The 21,468-nt window shown below is 33.2% G+C and overlaps 1 protein-coding gene across 2 annotated transcripts in view; it reads left to right on the plus strand.

The window, feature by feature from the left end:
- The window catches only part of LOC123688893, a 55,246-nt gene that overhangs the window by 6,783 nt on the left and 26,995 nt on the right, over positions 1 to 21,468 (plus strand). The window contains exons 1-3 of one of the 2 annotated variants that reach the window (XM_045627632.1): positions 6,090 to 6,098; positions 7,166 to 7,167; positions 20,118 to 20,195. In XM_045627632.1, the coding sequence (XP_045483588.1) occupies positions 20,145 to 20,195 (51 nt within the window). In that variant the 5' untranslated portion in view covers positions 6,090 to 6,098; positions 7,166 to 7,167; positions 20,118 to 20,144. Of the gene's footprint in view, positions 1 to 6,089; positions 6,099 to 7,165; positions 7,168 to 20,117; positions 20,196 to 21,468 lie in introns of those variants that run through there. The other variant, XM_045627631.1, reaches the window with a different exon arrangement.

The raw sequence follows: 21,468 nt of genomic DNA on the forward strand, positions 1-21,468 counted from the left end.
GTAGTTATGAATAAAAATATTACAGCATGAACTACATCTTTGGGAAATAGGTGTCTTGACGATGGAACTTCCATATTGACTTGCGTCGCGTGGTGTTGTGTGTTTCTACCTTCAGTCAATGTGTGAAATAGAACATTTCACAAAGTAACATTTCCATCAAAAATTTCTAACTTGTAGGGTAGTACAGGTGAAATGAGGAAAGATAAGTTACTAATAATCTTAACTTATTATTGACCTGCCACACTACCTAGTTCCCAACTCTAATCTTAAGATCTCTAAAAACTTCTACCGATCAATTATTAAGATGCTCGGGGAATGCATCTGAGGACTAGGAATTCTTCATATACAATATATCCTCCAGCTGAGTTTAATCAAACCAACCCACACAGTGTAGGTATTCAGGTCAATGAATGAAAATTATGAGTATGAAGACCAATTACGGAAATATCGAATTAAATGTTCCAGAAAGTATCTTCCAACGACCAGAACCCAAATACATTGATATATGCTGAAATTGGGGAAGACACATTTTGAATAAGTTAAATCGTGAAAATTTTTCTCGCTGAAATATAGTGTGTAACACGTGGAAAAACGTGTATAAGTGTCCTGGTACAGATAGGAAACAAGAGCCACAACGAAACAACATGTGTTTTTACACTTGTTGCAAATTATACCTTTTTTTAAGATAGCCACTAAACTTTTCGTTGGAAGTTATATCAACCAGATAAAATTAAGATGTGTATGAAAAATAAACTCAATATTTCAGCGACAACAGATGCGACCAAGTTGAGGTTTTGCGTGTTTATATAAAATAATAGGAAATTCAATAGAAAATTATCGACTAATTCCGTAACAACAGATCTTACTAGATTAGTTGTCTTCGTCAGAGCTCGCCCTCCAGTGTCAGAGTTCAAATGAACTCAGTAGAGTTCATCAGAACTCTAATACTGTAGGACGAGCTTTGGACTACAATTCCCTCACAGATAGTAATCTGGGATGTTTTCAACAGGATTATTTCTTCACTTCGTCTCTTGCATACAGCATTTCTTGCGTTGGCTAGCGATGGCGAAGCGTTCCATCACCACGTTATCCAGAGTTTCTTCGTCTTCCCCGAAGAATATGCACCCTTCGTTTTCTACTAGAAACATTCTCATGTGAAGCTGCCTGTGGCAGTAATATTCTTAAAGGATCTAGTGAGGAGGTGTAGCATTTTCTTGCTAAGATCCAGACTTCTTAAACCTTGCAGTATTCAAGTTCCGAAGAAACATTTGCCTAAACCACAGAAATGTTCTGGACCAATAAAATGAAATTGTGCACCTTTTCTGGAGAATGTGTTGACCTCTTGATTACCTTTAATTCCCAATTGACCGGGAACCCAAACTGAACACACCTTGTTATTCTTGCCTATTTCATTAAGTTTCCTTCGGCACTCCAATACAATCTAAGAATCGATAATAAGCGAGCTCGATGGTTTGATTACAGATCTTATTTGCTTAAAATTCAATTTTTTTATATAAAATAATCAATTGTGAGTTGATGCCGGATTTCAAGAGGACTGTATCATCCAAAGCTTCCACAGATCACATCTCATAGAATACCCATATACATACAACAAATTTGTGGATAACGACTCATTGAAAATAGCTACTAATGAAAAAAAATAGTTAATACCTTCGAAATCTATGCTTATAAAAACTCTCTCATTTATTCTGTTATCCCATTATATATTTCACACCAGTTTCTTCCAACGCCCTGTATAATTAAGGAAGTAGGTAGCGAATAGGTTCTGACCTAAAATGAACCCGATAAAGTAGATTTTAGTTGTGAATGTAGATACATTAGAAACAATAAATGGACCATGTCAGTCATTCGATACATTTTTTATCATTTGATATTCGATTTCAGCACGTAACATAACCGCTTGATCAATGGACTATATCGAAATTGCAATATAAGTTTATTATGTGGTAACACCAAGCCCTACATTCGTTCCAAAAATTATCGATGGAGGATTGAAGGAGATTTCAATCAAACTAGCTACTTTTCAGTACCACTTAATCTACTCAATTATATTGGAAACGGATACGACTGCACCTATGAATTTGAGATGCAATAACCATCGTTGAAGTTTTATGATTATTGTCCTGTTTCTAAAACTAATCAATCTAAACCCAGTAATTTTTTGAGGAATTTCCTTGGAATAAATGGAAAAGTCACCAGATCTGTTTGATTGCGATCAATCATGGTATTCATTACTATAATTCTATATCAATTATATCAATAATTCTAAATGAAAGTTTATAAGAACTATGAATTTCATGATCGCAAATTGCAAATGGATATTTACTTTTGTAAATTTCAATTTTGTTGGAATTTTTACGCAAGCCGTAGAATTACGAAGCTATACATGCAAACATGGCTGAGATGAGTTAGATGACAATTTTTCGAATGAATTGTTGCGATGTCTTGAAATTCTTCACTCAATAATTCTCCGGTCTAACCTGTTCGATTTGACAATAATTTCCATCGATTTGTGATATGGAGCACTGTCCTGGTGAAAGGGAATTTCTTTTGTATTTGAGGATGTTTTTCCTTGATTTCTGCACTTAGTCGATTAAATAACGTTATGTCAAATTCATTGTTGGGATGATTTTATCTTTGTCAAGATAGTCAGTCAACAATGTACCGGGTTTTTCACCATAATTTCACCCCCCCCCCCCTTTAACTTTGTTACTGACAGAGGTACAAAAAAATGTTTTCTACAAAAGTTCACGAAATCGACTAGTGTTTTTTAAAATGATTTCAAAAAATGAAATATATACAGGGTGGAAACATATTGAATGCAACTTCATTTTTTCAAATGGAACACCCTGTATATTTTTCCATATTTGACTAGCTCTTTTTCCAATGATTTTGAATATATAACATATGTTGAGTACCACAGAGTTTCAAATTTTAAGAACCACCTGGCAAGCTAAGTAATCAGTTTTCCAGTGGAAGGCTGCGATAACTCAAAATGCCCTTTTTTGAGTTACCTCGTTGGCAACGATATGACATACGTTTTTCACTTTAAATTGGTATTGGATCATTTGGATGCAACTCCATATATTCTCTCCTTGTAGCTTTTTTATTTTTATTGTTCTCCACATAAAGCGAAAATATTTCAACTTTTTCCGCTTCTGTGTAGTGCATATTCGATGAATAGTTTTATTCAATGAAAAATGTATGTTATACAGGGTGTCTGGTGAGGAATGGGACAACGTTTAGGCGGTGATGAGGGATGTCTCAAGGAGTGAGAAAATGCCATTTGAAATCATCTGAGGTACATGGTTCCTGATATACAGGGGGTTTTAGAAAAAATGTGGAAATTTCAAATGACCATAATTCAGGAAATGTGAGAGCTAATCCGATGATTTTTCGTATGAACAATGATAGAGTCAGTACGAATCTGTTTGAACGAAAATTTCGAAATAAAATCAGATCCGGACTCAGAAATTTCAGTTTTTCTGAAATTAGGTAAAAACAACACCCTGTATGCGGTTTTCAATTTTTTTGACTTCAGATTCTGAGAGAGCAGGAAAAATACTTTCGAACTCAACTGTCATCCCGAATGGCACAAATTTTTCCTGCTTTCTATGATCCTTCGAATGTCAATCTTCCGATTTTCGCTCCTTACATATTATTATTTTCTCGACATTTCAGAATAATGAGATCTCAGATAGTTACTCATAAGAAAAGAAGGGTCATAAAAGAATCAAAAATTTCATAAAAATTATCCAAAAAGCGGAAAACAGTTAACATTTGGAAAATTTACGAACTATTTCTGAAGTACTAATTGATGATTCAGTAGGAACAAGATTAATGATTAATTCTTCAAATATTGTTCAAAATGAAAACCGTCAATTTCTTTTCTCTTAGTCGATCTTTCAGATGAGTTTGGATCATTTTTTCCTGTAATATCCAAAGTTTCATTCGTCATGTACATATTTCTATCATTAGTCTTGAATTTAGTTGCCAGTTATGTCAATTCTATTGTGTGCTATCATTTATGATGAGAAAAGATAGAGCATTTAGTTATCTGTCAAACTAGTGATTTAATTGTTGATACAATCTTACTTCAATTTGTTGAAAATCATGCCGCACACATTTTTTAATGAAGAGTATGTTGACATGCTTTTGGTGTATGGTAAATGTGATATGAACAGAAGAGCAGCTGAAAGGGAGTATCGTAGACGTTTTCCCAATCGTCGGGTTCCAAATCACAAAATTTTTGCCCGCCTTGTTGCGCATACGAAACAATATGGTACTTTTCCCAGCAAAACAGTTTCTGAAAGACCACATACAATAGAAGAGAATATCCGTGAAAATATTTTAAAAACTGTGCAAAACGATCCGGGGTAAGTATCAGACGATTGGCTTCAATTCATGAAGTATCGAAATGGTACGTTTGGAATACTCTGAAGAGTGAAAAATATCACCCATATCACCCTCAAGTTGTCCAGCAGTTGGAACCTGGCGATGAGATCGCACGGCTTCAATTTTCCAGGTGGATAAGAAGTCGTAGAAGAAATGTCCAAAGAATATTATTCACAGATGAAGCTCAATTTACTCGCGATGGAATAAACAATGCTCGAAATAATCATCTTTGGCATCAACAGAATCCTTTCGCTGTCGTACAAAGACAATCACAGAGACGTTTCAGTGTTAATGTGTGGTGCGCAGTTTATGATAATAATTTCATAGGTCCTCATTTTTTCGAAGAAAGACTCACCGGAGAAATTTATAGAGATTTCCTCATGAATGTTCTTCCTAATTTATTAGGGAATATTAATCAGAGAGGACTTATCTTCCAGCATGATGGAGCACCCATTTCTCAATTTTAGTGAGAAATCATTTGAACGAGGTATATCCAAATAGATGGATAGGTCGTGGTGGTCCAAGAGCATGGCCACCTCGGTCCCCCGACATGACACCATTATATTATTTCCTTTGGGGACACCTTAAAACTATGGTGTACGGGCGAGAAATGAATACAAGGGAACAATTAATTCAGCGAATAATAGACGCATGTGACGAGATACGAAACAACCCGAATGTGATAAAGAAAGCAGTTTTGAACTTAATGAAAAGAGCAGATAAATGTGTAGAAGTTGGCGGTTTTCATTTCGAACAATATTTGAAGAATTAGTCATTAATTTTCCAAATGTTAACTGTTTTTCGCATTTTTGATAGTTTTTATGAAAGTTTTGATTCGTTTATGATCTTTTTTTTTACTTATGAGTAACTATCTAAGATCTCATGTTTCTGAAATGTCGAGAAAATAATATGTAAGGAGCGAAAATCGGAAGATTGACATTCGAAGGGTCATAGAAAGGAGGAAAAATTTGTGCCATTCGGGATGACAGTTGAGTTCGAAAGTATTTTTCCTGCTCTCTCAGAATCTGAAGTCAAAAAAATTGAAAACCGCATACAGGGTGTTGTTTTTACCTAATTTCAGAAAAACTAAAATTTCTGAGTCCGGATCTGATTTTATTTCGAATTTTTCATTCAAACATATTCGTACTCACTCTATCATTGTTCATACGAAAAATAATCGGATTAGCTCTCATATTTCCTAAATTATGGTCATTTGAAATTTCCTCATTTTTTCTAAAATCCCCTGTATATCAGGAACCATATACCTCAGATGATTTCAAATAGCATTTTCTCACTCCTTGAGACATCCCTCATCACCACCTAAACGTTGTCCCATTCCTCACCAGACACCCTGTATATCGTAGCCAACGAGATAACTCAAAAAAGGGCATTTTGAGTTATCGCAGCCTTCCACTGGAAAACTGATTACTTAGCTAGCCAGGTGGTTCTTAAAATTTGAAACTCTGTGGTACTCAGATTGAGAGAGATAGGCCCAATATATGTTATATATTCGAAATCAGGGGAAACAGAGCTAGTCAAATATAGAAAAATATACAGGGTGTTCCATTTGAAAAAATGAAGTTGCTATCAATATGTTGCCCACTCTGTATATATTTCGTTTTGTGAAATCATATCAAAAAACAATAATCGATTTCGTGAAACTTTTGTGAAAAACATTTTTTGTACCTCTTCTAGTAACAAAGTTGAAGGGGGGGTCAAATCATGGTGAAAAACCCGGTACCTGGCATATTCCAAAATACGGATGCCATAACCTTGCCAAATGATGGCACTCTCTTTGACTTAGTATTAAAGTAATCCATATTTCGTCCTCTGTTATATATTTATGCGAAGAAGCCTTCTGATTTCGCTTAATTGATAACAGTCGACGTTATTGCTTTTGATCAGCAGTGACAATGCTATAATGAGTTCATTACAGCACTGTTTCTAGTACTGTCATGAACTCATTACTATACTTAAATAGAGAAAAACGTTCGCATCTTTGATACCAGAAACACCCATCGTGTAGAAAAGGAAAGATAGAGATAGAACAAGAGAAATCCATCAATTATAATCTGAGCATCAGCATATTCCATTCTTCATCCAGACTGCTACATTACAGTTCAGGGCGTCTTGACGTGAAGCTCACGCTGAAATAAATCAGATAAAGTTTGTGCGTAGGCAGGTTCAGTTGAACGAATGACTACAATCAACCTAAATGGTTATTTAAATTATTCAAATTGTTCAGATTCGAATCATTACATAGACCGCTTTTATTTGCTCGATGGCTAGTTGTGATACTTGTCAATTTATATGACGAATGTACAAAAGACGAGGTGAATTATTGTTGTAATTTGTTTTACTGTGTGGTGTGCTAGTTCGTAGATTGTTCGAATGGTGTATGATTAGTTTATGACTATTTATTAATGCGACTGTTGTGTTGGCAGATCGTTGTATTGACATCTCAATAGTTTCTGTAATAGAATACTGTTCTGCTATTTAATTCTGCGAACCTTATATCTACCTAACCGGCAGATTTTATTATATTTAGCGTGCCAAAAAAATAAAGTAACTCGTCAAAAATTCTGGTACGACGAATTTTTAAGAGGGGTTTATACCACGAGGTTTTCTCGTGATCTCCGAAGGTTATTTGAAAATAAAGACGTAAAAACGTGTTTTGAATTCTTGCATGTGGTAGGAAAGGACAGTTAATCAGAAGAACGTTTGAGATTGCTTTCCTCATTCTAAAAAGTGGTGGAAACTTAAAAACGCTGAGGAAGGAGTAAATCAGCGTTTTTACTTTCAAATTTCAGTTTTTATAATGTTAGATGTGATCTTGTTCCAAGAACAGGACAGAGAAATTCGAAACCAAAAATAAAATTGAACATAAAAATATCTGAAAATATTGAAGCAAAATTTTCAAGTGTAATATAAGTTCTATACTCGTAACAATCAATTTAAAATGAACATGAGCGGATTAAATACATTAAAAATATCTACTACACCTACACAAATTGAAACTCAATTATCTTCTAATATTGGTCAGGTGTACAAACCTCTCTTGTCTAATATTTTTCAGATAGATTTTGATTTTTTCATATTTTTACAAATGATTGGAATTCTAACTGATTTTCATACAACAGTATATGGGAAGAAAATAATATTATATCATATTATATATAATTCTTCAATTAATTCCATAAAAAATTTTCTGAAAAATCTAGAACATGTCATAAATCTTATACTATCATGTCAATCCATTCATTCCAGCATATCAAATTATATGATGACTATATAATAGATGGTGGTGAAGAAGCAATTACTCAGAAATTATCAACCAACCTTGTAATTGAACGACTTCCTCCCAGTATTTAATCATTGCATCTCTTGAATAATTACGATTATCATCATCGGTCTATTAGTTTCACTTCTTCGACGTCCATTAATTCGAGGATTTATCAGACGAATCTGATTTAACTGAAGAACTCCAAAGCTAGAGATAATGACATTTATTTCAGCTAGAATACGTATTGAAATACTTAAGTTTTTAGGGCAAAATGCTAGGACTTTAGACGCAGTCAAACGTTATATATTCAGGGTTCTGCTTGAAAACATGCTGATATTCAAGGAAGCGATAGAATCCATTAAAAAAAAAACTTCATTCGAACGAATTTCCTTAAGATTAACGAAATCAGATATATTTCTTCTTATAAATCACTGATTTTTATGGCGTTTTCACCTAGTTTCCTTGCAAAATGATCTACATAAAAGAAATTTTAAATTTACCAATTAAAAAAACCACAAAATTTTTGGAAAATGTTCGTTTTTCGCCAAAAAAATTGATGAAATGCATTTTGTACAAAGCACTGATATATTTTTAAAATATTCGCGAAAAAATTACGAAAAATTATTACAAAAGAGGTAAAATTATCATTTCGTGAAAGTCTTCTTGCTGTGTTGCCCTTTAGTCATTTACTTCGAAAAAAGAAGGAAGAAGAAGTGAATGTACAACTTCGTACACCGTACAAAAGTTTGGACATCGCAGGAACGCCAAAGGAAAAGTAAATGGGTGCCACTGTACCAGAGTTTAACTGATACGCGATAAACCACATGGTGGTTATCCCTCTCAATGTTCTTACTTGCGAGGAATCGGGTGATAAAGTTTCGAGAAAAAAAATATTTTTTATAATCAATGTACCACTATTGTAGATATCTTCATGTAATTTGCTGGACGTCTTAAATGTTATTATTATTGCCAGTGGCTTCTGTATGGGTTTTCAATTGTCTATTTTTGAAGAAAAGAATAGTATGCCTCAGTTTTTTCGATTGATATATGGTTTTCACTCAAAAAATAAAAGCATATCACTTCAAGGTGAAATCGCTTAAGTCATTGTTCTATGCAAATAATTTTTCCAAATTATTGAGTTTGTTCAAGAATAAATAAATTTTTGAATTTTGAGCTAGGAACAAAATTCATGACAATTTTTTCGCCTTGTTTTCCAAAGTGAGGATGTTCATAACATTCGTCCAAAAAAAGTTTTTTTCTTATATAGGTTCAAAAGTCGAATATACAAAGACTCAATACATTACAGAGTGTCCCAAATTCGATGTTCACTGAGACCATGTTAGAGAAAAACGCTTCAAGAACCCCGACCTTTTTTTTTTCGAAATGATACAATATCAGAAATCATATCGTGAATATCTCGCTTCGTTCTCGATTTTCTGAATAATATTTCGCTATCTTGTTCTCTATTCGAGATATACGAAAATTCTAAAACAATTTTTTCAGTAATTTTTATGGTTATCAAAGTAAGCTAGCACACCGCAGCAATAAGCAACCAGCAATGACCAATGAGCCACAAAAGGTGTCTCTTCAGAGGCGAAAACGATCAAGGGGTGTACGAGTTGCCATACAAATGTGAAATACATAGTGTTAATAATATTGCTTATTGCTTGTTTCCGGTTTCTCGTTGCTTATTGCTCCGAAGTGCGAGGGGGCTTATAATTATAGATGTTTTCACATGACCATAGAATTTCGGACATCCTGTACATAAGCGCATAAAAGTAACAATACGCACTATGTTTGGTATAATAAAATTGTAAGAAATTGACAAAAATGATGCAGAGTACCAGAGCAAAAAATTTGACCTTCTATGGCCTCAGAAAAGTGGAGTTCGAAACCAACTGAGATATCCTTGATTTTGAATGTTTTTCCTTACCTGCTCATAATCGAAAGGTACATTAAGATTTCCAACACATCAAGATATTGAAATCCTAATATTTGACAATTCTATCGACATATTTCAAATTGTTGGCTAGTTTGAATGATAATTTATATTTATCAAATATGACGAAGAAAGATTAGACAATATGACATAATGAAGATTGAAACTCGAATAAAACAGGGTATAATAGCAAGTTAAATATTTGTTGATGATATATCCATCCCAGAACTAAATATCAAAAACTTTCTATGAACTTAATTGATCATTAGATTCTGGGTACATGCACCTAGAACCACGGCTAATTCCTTAGTAAACAAAAAAAAACAACAGTTTTTCATGTTTATTAGTTCTCTATGACTGTTTTCTGTCATATTTTTCGATTTAAGTGTTTTTGACTTTTATTAGAAAATACAAGCATCGTTCATCATAACTTGGCAAGAAGAGTTTATTATACAATTCTTAGACCATTGAATTGATGCGACTATCTAAACCCAATGGGAAATTGTTCTTTAGTTGTGAGAGATACTGGATTCTGGCTGACAGTCACCGAGATGGTTTTAGCCCTAGCAGTTTCTGCTACAGGCTTGCAAACATATATAATGTTCATGCCGAAATGCTTCTCAATGCTTTACTTCGTCCCCGTAATATTGGCACTACTGCTTTTAACTTACATCCTAGATGACGATCCTATACATTTTCATGTTCTATTCTTGAATTCATGTATAATATTTTACATGATTGCCCTTATGTTACTCATCGTTTCTGTCATTCATCACACCAAAAACGAAGAAGATTATTCTTTAGGATGGCCGATTGCTGCAGTGAGTCTCTGTGTAGTCCTTATCATTATTATGGTGGTCCATGCTGTTAGGAAATGTGCAGAGTTGAAACAAGTAGAGTAAAGTTAGTTTTAAACTTTTCGAAAGTTAGTTCCTTCATTGATATATTTCAAATCCTCTTAGTAAAATGAAGGGGTCTTTTGTTTGATATTTTATTATCAAATAAATTTTTTTCGAAGGTAATGTAAAAATTATTTGGAAGAAATTTGGGAGAACCGATTGCAATATCGTATTCATATTTTAATGTTTCCTTATATGGATTTATATATCAAAATCGAAGTTATAATTTTCAAACACCAGAAATATACGTATACATAACTCGAAATTTCATAATGAATGAATGTTTGATCTAAAATATCCCTTTTGGTGTTCAATTCATGAGGATATTCTACGATAAGATAATCAAATTAAATTATCTCAACAAAAACAGAACTTTTAAAATATCTGCCAATGAGTGAAATGACCTTGTCTTAACATATTGACAGGTTCATTGAAGCATAACATGATTAACTTGTAAATATCAGAAAATTGACAACTTTGTGTCTATTCCTTCACAATAAAATATCTTTATGATATATTTGATTTATTTTTGTCTTTAAATATTATTCTAATTCTAAAAATGACCAAATTAATAACCAACCAAAAGAAAATTCAAAATAAATAAAACTGTACTTACAAATTGAACAAACGGTTAACAAATTGAATAAATAAATTAACATAAAGACAGATGTACATTTCGGAATTTTTGTATTTACTAATACAATTTTTCCTTATCGGTGCCTTATAATTCAAAATATTTACTGAATTCACCAACTCACACACAACTACTTCACAAAAATTGCAATTGAGGAACTAAACCTAACTGTTTCTCTAGAAAGGATTCACAGAGAAAGCAATTACTTCAGGTAGTCATAGATTTGTTTCTTGATATTCTTATGAACTACACATACAAATCGACATTTTCAATTGAAATAACAATTTTAGGGATTTCAAATTTATCCTTTGGTTGGTAATGAACTTGTGTGACAACTTTGCAGGGCGCTTTTGCACAAATTATAGCGAACGATATGTTGTCACTTTGAATTGTATGTTTCCTTTATCTATGTTCATTTTCTACTATTTGTCATATTGCGTTGACAGTTCCACCAAAATATAATTGCAAAATTTGATGAACGATCTGAATAAAAGACGAATATGGGATGCAACATTGCAGTATGGATGACGATACTCGAATTTATGCTTACGTCAATGGTTTTTGCTATTGGCAAATCATTGGAAGTCGTCATAATTCATTTTTGGTTTTGCAGTTTTTTTATATTTTGTGTTTCGTTACTCATCCTTATCATGGTTCATTTCTTGGATGATGATCCCCCCGTCTTCCACATCTTTTTTTTAGGGGTATGCATAGCGTTTCTTTTCATTGGGGCAGTTCTCCTTACCGTATCCTTTTTCATCAAAGAAGAATATAAAGACGATATTGATAAGAAGTTACTAGCAATTGCAGTGGTTGCTCTGTGTTGCATAATCATAGGCATAATGATAGTAGACATCATCTATAGGAGGAATCGGGAAGAATGAACTTACTTGGACAAGCAATGTAATATGGACTCAATCGATCATAATATTTGAACCCTATTGAGAACTGATTTCCTTCAGAAAGCAAGACAACCAACGCATCCTACGTCAAAATTAATTTATTCTGCAAAAAGTTTCTGAGTGTTAGTCGTCAGACTCTCGAGAGATGATAGTGAAACTACATACTAAAATTATCTCTTCATTTTTCTAATTGAAATAAAATGTATATATTTAAGAAGACTAAACATTGGAGTGGATAGTTTCCTTCAATTTGATGGATGTTTTGTTTTTTATGTGTTGTGTTACAGTCGAGAATTAACTTTGTTGAATTCGAATTAAACACTACAAAGCACATAGATGTTTTTTAAGCCTATAGAATAATTCTCGTTCAAACTGTCAACTCACTATGACAAAAGTCGATGTCAAAGTGACTGTTCTTGCCAAAATACTGATATCAAATGAAATAAGAGTGTTGAAGAGAGAAATGGGACGATTATGCGGCAATATAGGATTTTATTTAAACGTACTAGAATTCATACTAACTGCCATCGTTTTTTTCTTGACACACGGCATAGATATTGTCTTTATTCCCCTTTGGTTCTTCGGTTTATTCATCTTATGTCATTCATTGCTTCTGTTAATTGTTGTTTACATATGGAAAGAAGACCATCGTTCATTCCACTTTTATTTCCTCAGTGTATCTGTAGCGTTATATTCAATTGGATTGATTCTTCTCATCATATCCGTTATCACAATGGATGAATACGAACATGTACACAACATGATGTCCAAGGGTATTGCAGTTCTAATCCTCTGTTTCGTCTTAATATTTGTAATGATAGTAGATTTAATAGTCAGATGGTCTCACATGAAATAACTTAATGTGAGGTATTGCCGAGATTAGACTGAATCGACTTCTAAGAAGTACAGCTCCAATGAAGACCAGGTTGTTCAACAGTTATCTGATTCAAGTGAAGAATATCTGGATCATTTCACCTCGCGTAAAGAAAATGTATGTACCTATGACATGGAAATGTGTAGTTCATAAACTTCAAACTATTGTAAAGTCAAATATTTTAAGGTTAATATACTTTCATCATGAATAAATATATTACTGAAATGGTATTGGTCTTTCGCAGGCTTGTTCTAGAGAACGCAAAGCTATCATCATTTTGTCCAAATGTCTAATTTCGAACCCAATTAAGATATAATGGATTTTCATGATGAAGAATATATGCACAAATTGAATTTTGTTCATCCGAAAATATACCTGTATTTAAAAAAAACATTATTACGTAAATGATTTCAAATTCTTGGTCTAGATTTGAAGTCGAAATTCAATGGTTGCCCTCTTGAAATAATTATTCACAACAATTTGATAAACATTATACACCTGTCTGATCGAATTGAAACCGATTTAAGAGTTTGCAGAAAATATCCATATCAATATTTGTGGAAAATATATCACTTTGTTTTCAGTTCAGTATTTAATAACTTTTCGCTAGATATCGATGGAGTTCTGTTTTTATAGGGCATCAATAATAATTCATCTGACAGAAGTGCTTTTAAGTACAAATCATAGATTTCGAAAGTTACAAGATGATTACCTACTAGATGTGGTGACCGAAATGCAAAATTGTAGGAGCACGAATATAGTAATTAACCCTGGTACATCACACTTATTTTTTAAGACATGAACTCCACACTTGGGTCTCAGAAACCCCGAGCTATTTTATAGCAAAAAACAGAAAATTAGAAAATTTTATGGTTTTGGGGGAATATGTAAACCTAATAGGATGTGTAGAAAATGAAATCAATCATGGTTTATTATTTCATAATGGGGTATATTTGTGGAAACTAAAAAATATCAAGGAAAATAACATTCGAACATAAAACATTTTTTTTAAACAAATAAAAATAAAATTCTTCCAATTGCCCGTAAATATAACTCTATGATCATGCTTCTAACAAAAAAATAATCTCTTTGATCAATAGCGCTCATAGGTATTGTTAGCCAGGTCTTCAATTTCTTGGATCTTGGTGTTCGCACTCACAGCATAGCTGGGCTCTATGCTCCATGCAGTATGGCCTGCGACACAAAGAACACACAAATTTGGTTTTTCTATCCTTCCCCTACCCACAAAAGCAGCACCTAACTTTTTCGTCTTCATTTTCGCTCTGTTCACTGTTGCTGTCTGATAGTTGCTCTTCAACATAATCTTCATCAGACTCTTCCCCTCCAAACATATCATCACCTATCTCACTTTCAGTCTCATTTTCCCATAGATTGTCTGCCTCCCTCTGCAATTCTGCCTCAGTTAATGGACGACGATATTCCCTGATTTGTTGGCTAGTTGAAGCCATTGTGCTAAAACAAAATGTAAAACATTAGTTGAAATAAAACGAGCATAAACATCACACTTGGGTCTGGCGTACCCATGGGTAAATATTTGGCGTTATCTTATGATACCTTTTTGGTTTCGCTCAAATGCGGCAAACGACCCGTATTTTAACTCGACAAACTTTAGACTGAATTTACATGGAATGGCGACACAAATAAACCACTCATGCGCATGTTACATTGCAATGAATGCTGCTCTGGGTTTCTGAGACCCAAGTGTGCAGTTCCAGGGTTAAAGAAAAACCTCTGATTTCATAACGTTGATTGTATTGGATTTTTGCAACAAAAATTTGTCATGAACTCTTCTGCTAAATACACACATCATCAAAAATCTTACCCTCCCTTATCAACTCCCGACTGGTTGAATGTAGGATAACAATTTTTTGTGTGTTGAATCTTCACTATGTTAGCATTACAACGAGGGTTGTAATATTAAGAATATTCCGTGGAAAATGCCGAGACATCCAATTTCTCAGTTTGACCGGGCAAGAATAGTAGCCCTACATCAAGAAGCTTTGTCGAACCACCAGATTGCCCAACGTTTGAATGTTCGATGGACTTCAGTGAGGCGTATAGTGGCCCTTTTCCTTGAAACCGGCAGTGTTGCCCAGAGAATGATGCCTGGTTGACCCAGAGTAACATAACGTTATCAGGATGATAACGTCCCACCACACAGCACAGGAAGGTTTCAAAACATTCTTCAAGAGAACAATATCCGGAGAATGAACTGGCCAGCAAACCCACCAGACATGAATCCAATTGAGAATGTATGGAATTACTTAAGGAGAGCAATCGCCAAATCCCAACTTCAGGATTTGAGTTTATCCCTTCAAGAAGAATGAAACGATATGTCAGAAAATTTCATTTGATTCGTGAGATGCCTAGGTATATTGGGCAGTTGATTGAAAGAAAGGGTGGCAATAGGTATGGACTATTGAATTAAGATTCACTTGTGGAATAACTAAGTATGTATAATTAATCAAAAAAAATAATCGATAAATTTGGATTTTTTCTCATTTTCTTTATTTTGTCTCATCCTACATAAAGCAAAGAGTAAAAAGAAAGATTTTCTATCCAATATATTGCAATTGAAATAAAGAAAAATATTTCATTTCCAGAACATAGAGTGTTTATTTCTTGAGAAACCTAGGGGGGCCAAGACTTTTGACGATGTGTGTATGTTTGGAACTAACAACTTAAAAATCACTAATTTCAACATACATCTCTCAATAGATAAAAGATTCACATATACAATGATGTAGAAAGTCTTCACGTGGTGCAAACATCTACCCTTCCCAATTCAAAATATTTTAGGTCCCTGGGAATTCGTTTGATTCTAGTCAGCTTAGAGGCTCTTTCTTATTGACTCTGGTGTAGAACGTGGTCTAGGATTACTTCAGGGATCAGCTCGATTGGCCTATTTGGAGGAATATTCATCGGCCCGGCTGATGAAGTCAAAGGAATTCCTTTGTTCATTTCAATTTCAGAACTCCCAATATATTTTCCTTCAGCTGGTTTGTACATGCTCTCAAAATTATCTGGGAATTTTTGAGGAATAGTTCCCAATCTTGTCAGTAATCCTTCCAGGTCCCATTGGTATCGATTGTTACAATGAACTTGGCACTGGACCATATCACTAATTTTGAATGATTTGGAAAATATAGCATGATTGTCATTGAGAGGATGTACTTACAGAGATGAACAACAGATTAAGGCATTTTAAGCAACCGAAATATATACTCATCGGTAGGAAAGTGAGAATAACTCTTGACCTATTGTTACCACCTTCTCTAGAGGGAGTTCATCCACTCAATGACAATCATGCTATATCTCCTAAATAATTTTAAATTGATGATATGGTTTATTCACTGTATTGGGTTCTTTTTAAAACATTCATCACAACTTTAATTAATTATGCTCGGTGTAATATGGAAACTCTTCTGCTAAATGTACCTATTCTATTTCAAACTTATGGAAGTTACAACTCCAAAATTATTGACATAATGACAATATTCATCTGCCAATAGATGAATATGTCTTCCATACACAATAGTATAATATAGAGTCCTTACGGGGTGCCAACACAATCTTACTACATATTTCTATGTTCGTAATCGAAACTGTTCTTATCTCAATTCTTCTGGACGAATCAGACCGTGAAATTGTCAATCGCTTCTCGTGTGTGTAAACATTGTAGTGGTTTCATAACAGGTTTCGAGTTGTCTCTCATTTGAATACCTTTTTTTTATCTCGAATACCATTACTTTACCTGTATGGGCCATTCAAGTCGAGTTAAGTGTTTCATTTCACATGTAGAACTCCCATTTATCGAATTCTCAGAGTTGGTAGCAAGCGTTTGCTTTCTTCTGTGGAAGAGTGAACATGATAGGAGAAGAATGAGTTGTGTTTGATTTTTTTTGCGTTGGTTTTGGCTTACATCGAAAAAAATATCTGATTTCGATTAATTTGTTGAAGTGTGATTCAGGAGCAAATGTTAAATACCCGTTATATTCATATTTTGCGTTCTACTTGTTCGATGTAAATGGAAATTGGTACGAATTTCGCATTGGATAGCAAGTGGTTCCTTTAAAATTTCAGTTCATTCGGAAATACAGTGGAAATTGTTTATGTGCTTACGTTAAATATTTATATTTTGCTGGTTCTTCTAGCAGAATATCGAAAAAAAAACATATATTGTATGATGAGATCTCTTCATATAGAAAAAATAACCGACACAATGATATCATAATGAAATCTCAAATCATATATGTACTACAAATTACAATTGCGTGACGCATGCATTGACGAGCGATCAAGAGCTCCTAACAACAAGTGAGTGCTCTATTTGTTTGTCGACTACCGATTATTCTCATGAGTGTCTACTGCCAAAAGTTGATGAAAAACATGAATTCCTTGATCGTTCGAAAAACCTAAATTCGTATTTTACTCTTCAATTCCAATCGAATTTTCACTAGACTACAAGAAGCGCTAGAAAATTCAGAAAAAAGAAGGAAAATTCGAATAAATGACTTATAAAGCGAGGCTATTCTTCAACAAATGAAGACTCGAGAGATTAACACAAATATAAGAATAAATGGGGAATTGATAAAATGGAAAAATGAAGTCAAATATCTCAGCGTAACACTATACAACAATATGTATAAAGTACGTAGTATATGAAACACCACTCATAGGAAGGAAGAGCTAGCCAAATGAACCAAAATACATATAAGCAGCCAAAACCCATAAAATGAGAATTCAACAGAAAATAAACTGTTATGAGCAATGAATATGCACTAATTTGTGAGAAACCAACAAATACACAGCGACAAAATGAACAAAAAAAAATGACGAGTTGACTACAACCTGTTGAATATGTGATTAGGATAATAATCTATCACGAAAGAAGAAAAATTGGGTAAAACACAAAATAACAAAAAAAAGCGACTCTGCTATCAAATACATATATACATATAAAACAAAAACCACACGACAGAAATCGTGATAGAGTTACAAACAAAAAAGGAGCCATAAGGTAGATAGGTAATTAGAAAATGATACATGGGATATCTAAATGACGCCAAAAAAATTTTAAGGGATGATTCTTTAATGAAAATTAAGGTGGGTATTTGGTATACTTTTTTTTGAAAAACCTTTCCTCGGAAAAGTAATACCCCTCCGAAGATTACCAAAAAAAAATCAACGAATATTATAAGAAAATACAAAAAGAAAAGAAGTTCAATTTCCAAGTGTGTAATATCATACGATATCGACGTGAAAATCTTCTGTTTGACAATGGTTATGTTGATGGCATTTTGCTGATACATTAACCTAATAGATAAAGAATATCGTGTGATATTACACACTTGGAAATTGTAATTCTTTTTCGTTTTGTATTTTCTTCATTCATTGTCAGCCATTTTTATTTAGAATATTATAATTGTATGGTATTGTTTGTTAACTATTGTTTTTGTTGTAGAAGTCTTAGCCTAGTAGAATCATAATTTGGTTCTTGTTCAATAAAATGCTGTTTAACATAAGCTTGCAATACATTTATATTATAATCGAAAATGCTCGTAAAGTTGTCGAAAAATTTTGTGGAGATAAAAATTTCAGTAAATAAATTAGGCTTTTCAGCCTTGTATTTTTGAAAGTGAAATTTTCATTCAAATGGAAGTTGTAAAAAAAGTATTTTTTTTTTTGTTAATCTTCGAAGGGTGGAGGTTTTCAGAAAATTTCATATCAAATACCCACCTCAATTTTAATCAACTCTCACATTTTATTCATATACCCCGTATTTGCCACTAGAAACTGCTTCCCAATATGTGCATTCACAATACGAGTAGTTTCCTGCTCGAGTGCAGGTAAGGTGCAATATGCGCCCTAGCTAACAGTAGGTAATGATCCTACAGCTCAGTGTGAGGTTTATGTAAGCATCGTATTTTCGGACCGTCCAAAACCAAACCCAACATTGCAGCAAATTTGACAGCTGTCTGAAACATCTGGTATCTAGTATATTTCAGTACATTTTTTATATTTATTATGAATTCTTCTGAATCCACATTTTCAAAAAACTGTAAATAGACGAAAGCAAACACTTTGCTATTGATTGATGATTATAAACAGTGTAAGGTGAAGTTCGGCATTTTAGAAATGAAAATTTTGAATCAGATACCTATTAAAAAATGCAGTAGGGGACCTACAACAAATATGAAAATTGATGAAAAGTACTTAATAGAAACTATAAGGAAATTATTTACAATACAGGATTATAGGAAGGGAACAAAGTAGAGATACTCGATGAAATTTTTTATGATAATTAAAAAGCAGGATTCTGACCGTCATAAAACGCTACTTGAACGACTATTACTTAAAGTTTTTGTTTCGCCAATATTCAAAAGATCATGCGTCGTCCGAGGCTAAAACAAACCCATTGTTTTATCTCGGAATAAAAACACATAATGATTATTCATATTGATATGCTATTACAGAAAACGAATTTGATGTTCTATGTGATAAAGATTTCTTCGACTGCCGTCGATAATAAACGGCCAATTAAGTCTGGTCGCCATTAACAATCCAGATAATTATTTTTCTCACCGCTAAACCATAATTTATAGCGCACATTGTTGGATGGGTTTTTATGGGCTAGAAACTAGTTTATATCATTAAATTCAATTCTTCGTCAAACGTTAGTCCAATAACCTACAAATCCAACCGGGTGATTTGAGCTGTTTTCGGATTTCGAGGCCTTGAAACATTTGGAAAGGCAACAAATATGACCGTTATATGGGCATCTGTTATCTCTTGCATGGATCGATCGCTTCTGCTTCCACCAGACCTGTTTTGTTCAATTATATCTGATAATGATCGTCTGCAAGCGGTGGAGGATAAAAAAATTTCAACCCCATTAAATAGGTTATAATTTTTGAATAGCACAAAATCGAATGAAAGAATATTGATTGTTTTTATACATTTTTCCTATCGATTATTATGTACTGAGTAGAATATCATGATATGAAATAAACATTAAATTTCCACGAATCATGTTACCAAAATTAAATTATTATACTAGACACAATGTTTTACAAGAAAATTTTCAATTCAAAAAATTATTCGAATTAAATTTGCATAATTTTTAATGATTGATTTTGTTTGTTACAGGAGATCCAGCCAGCAGCGGGCTTTCAGATGAAGATGAAATATTTTTATTTGATCCTGTTCGGATTCTGCATACACGCGGTAAGTAATAAAACAATTTCTGTCTGGATTATGATGAAAGTTTTTTTTTTTTACTTAAGAGAGATTACCACCACGTGGTTTTTCACGTATCAGTCAATTTATGGAGTTCAGTCATTTTCCCTCTAGCGTTCCTACGATGATCAAACTTTATACGGTTTTTGAAGGTGTACATTCAATTTATCTTCTTTTTTTTTCGAAGAAAATGAGTAGAGGGCAGCAGTGTAAGACGACTTTCACGATAGTTTCAACCTCTTTTTTAATGCTTTTTGATTTTTTTTTCACGAATATTTCAAAAATATATCAGTGATCTGTAAAAAGTACATATTTCTTATTTTTTTTGAATTTACAAATTAAAAATATTTACTTTCTTCCATGTCGATTATTGTTGAAGGAAATTATGATAAACCATAAAAATCGTTGATTTGTAAGAAAAAATATCTCTAATTTTGTTTTGAACTGAGCAGCCACCTGATGGTGTTCCCTCTTAATGCAAGATAGTCTCTGATAAAAAAAGACGAACAAACAAAATGCATTCATGAATTTAGTGGATTTAGTTGACTATAACCTAGTCTTTCGTAACCCTACGTTCTGATCATTGTAGTTTCGGATTTGTTTCATAGGTTTCATTCAAATTACGAATAACACCAGGATCAGTAAAAGTAAACACTTTTTTTCCTCTTATATTTATTGATTACACAACAATTGTTTCGTAAAATTACATTTCGACTTCATCAGGTGATTTCGACATGAATTCAAAATGTAATTTCACGAAACAATTGTTGTGTAATTAATAAATATAAGCAAAAATGAACTGTTTTTCTTTTCAATTATATTAAGATGAATTTCCATTGAGTAAAGACCTGAAAAATCAAGGACTAACGTAAAGGGTTTTTAAAAAGAGGTTTCATTTTAATATTGCAAAAAAACGACTTTAGAGAGAAATTAATGGTTATTCATTTCATTGTGAACACAAAGGTATGACCTTAAAAATAGTTAAATCAACCAAATAACAGCTACTGCTAAGTAGCTAAGTTTCATTTTCATGAAGTTCTCTATCAATTCGCACTTCTTTAAGGTCTTGAAAAAATTCTTGAAGTGTTTAATTAAATCATAAGATCTCGTAGGCCAATTGTGATCACTTTTCGCTAAATAACCAGGAAACTTTTCTTGCAAAATTGGGATTGTTTTGTTGCTTGTGTACCACGAATAGCGCCCTATTCAATGAAAATAAATGATGACCACATCAAAATCTCCTAATTCCGGCCAAAATCAT

Source organism: Harmonia axyridis, chromosome 1, assembly GCF_914767665.1.
Source record: "Harmonia axyridis chromosome 1, icHarAxyr1.1, whole genome shotgun sequence".
Lineage (NCBI taxonomy): Eukaryota > Metazoa > Arthropoda > Insecta > Coleoptera > Coccinellidae > Harmonia > Harmonia axyridis.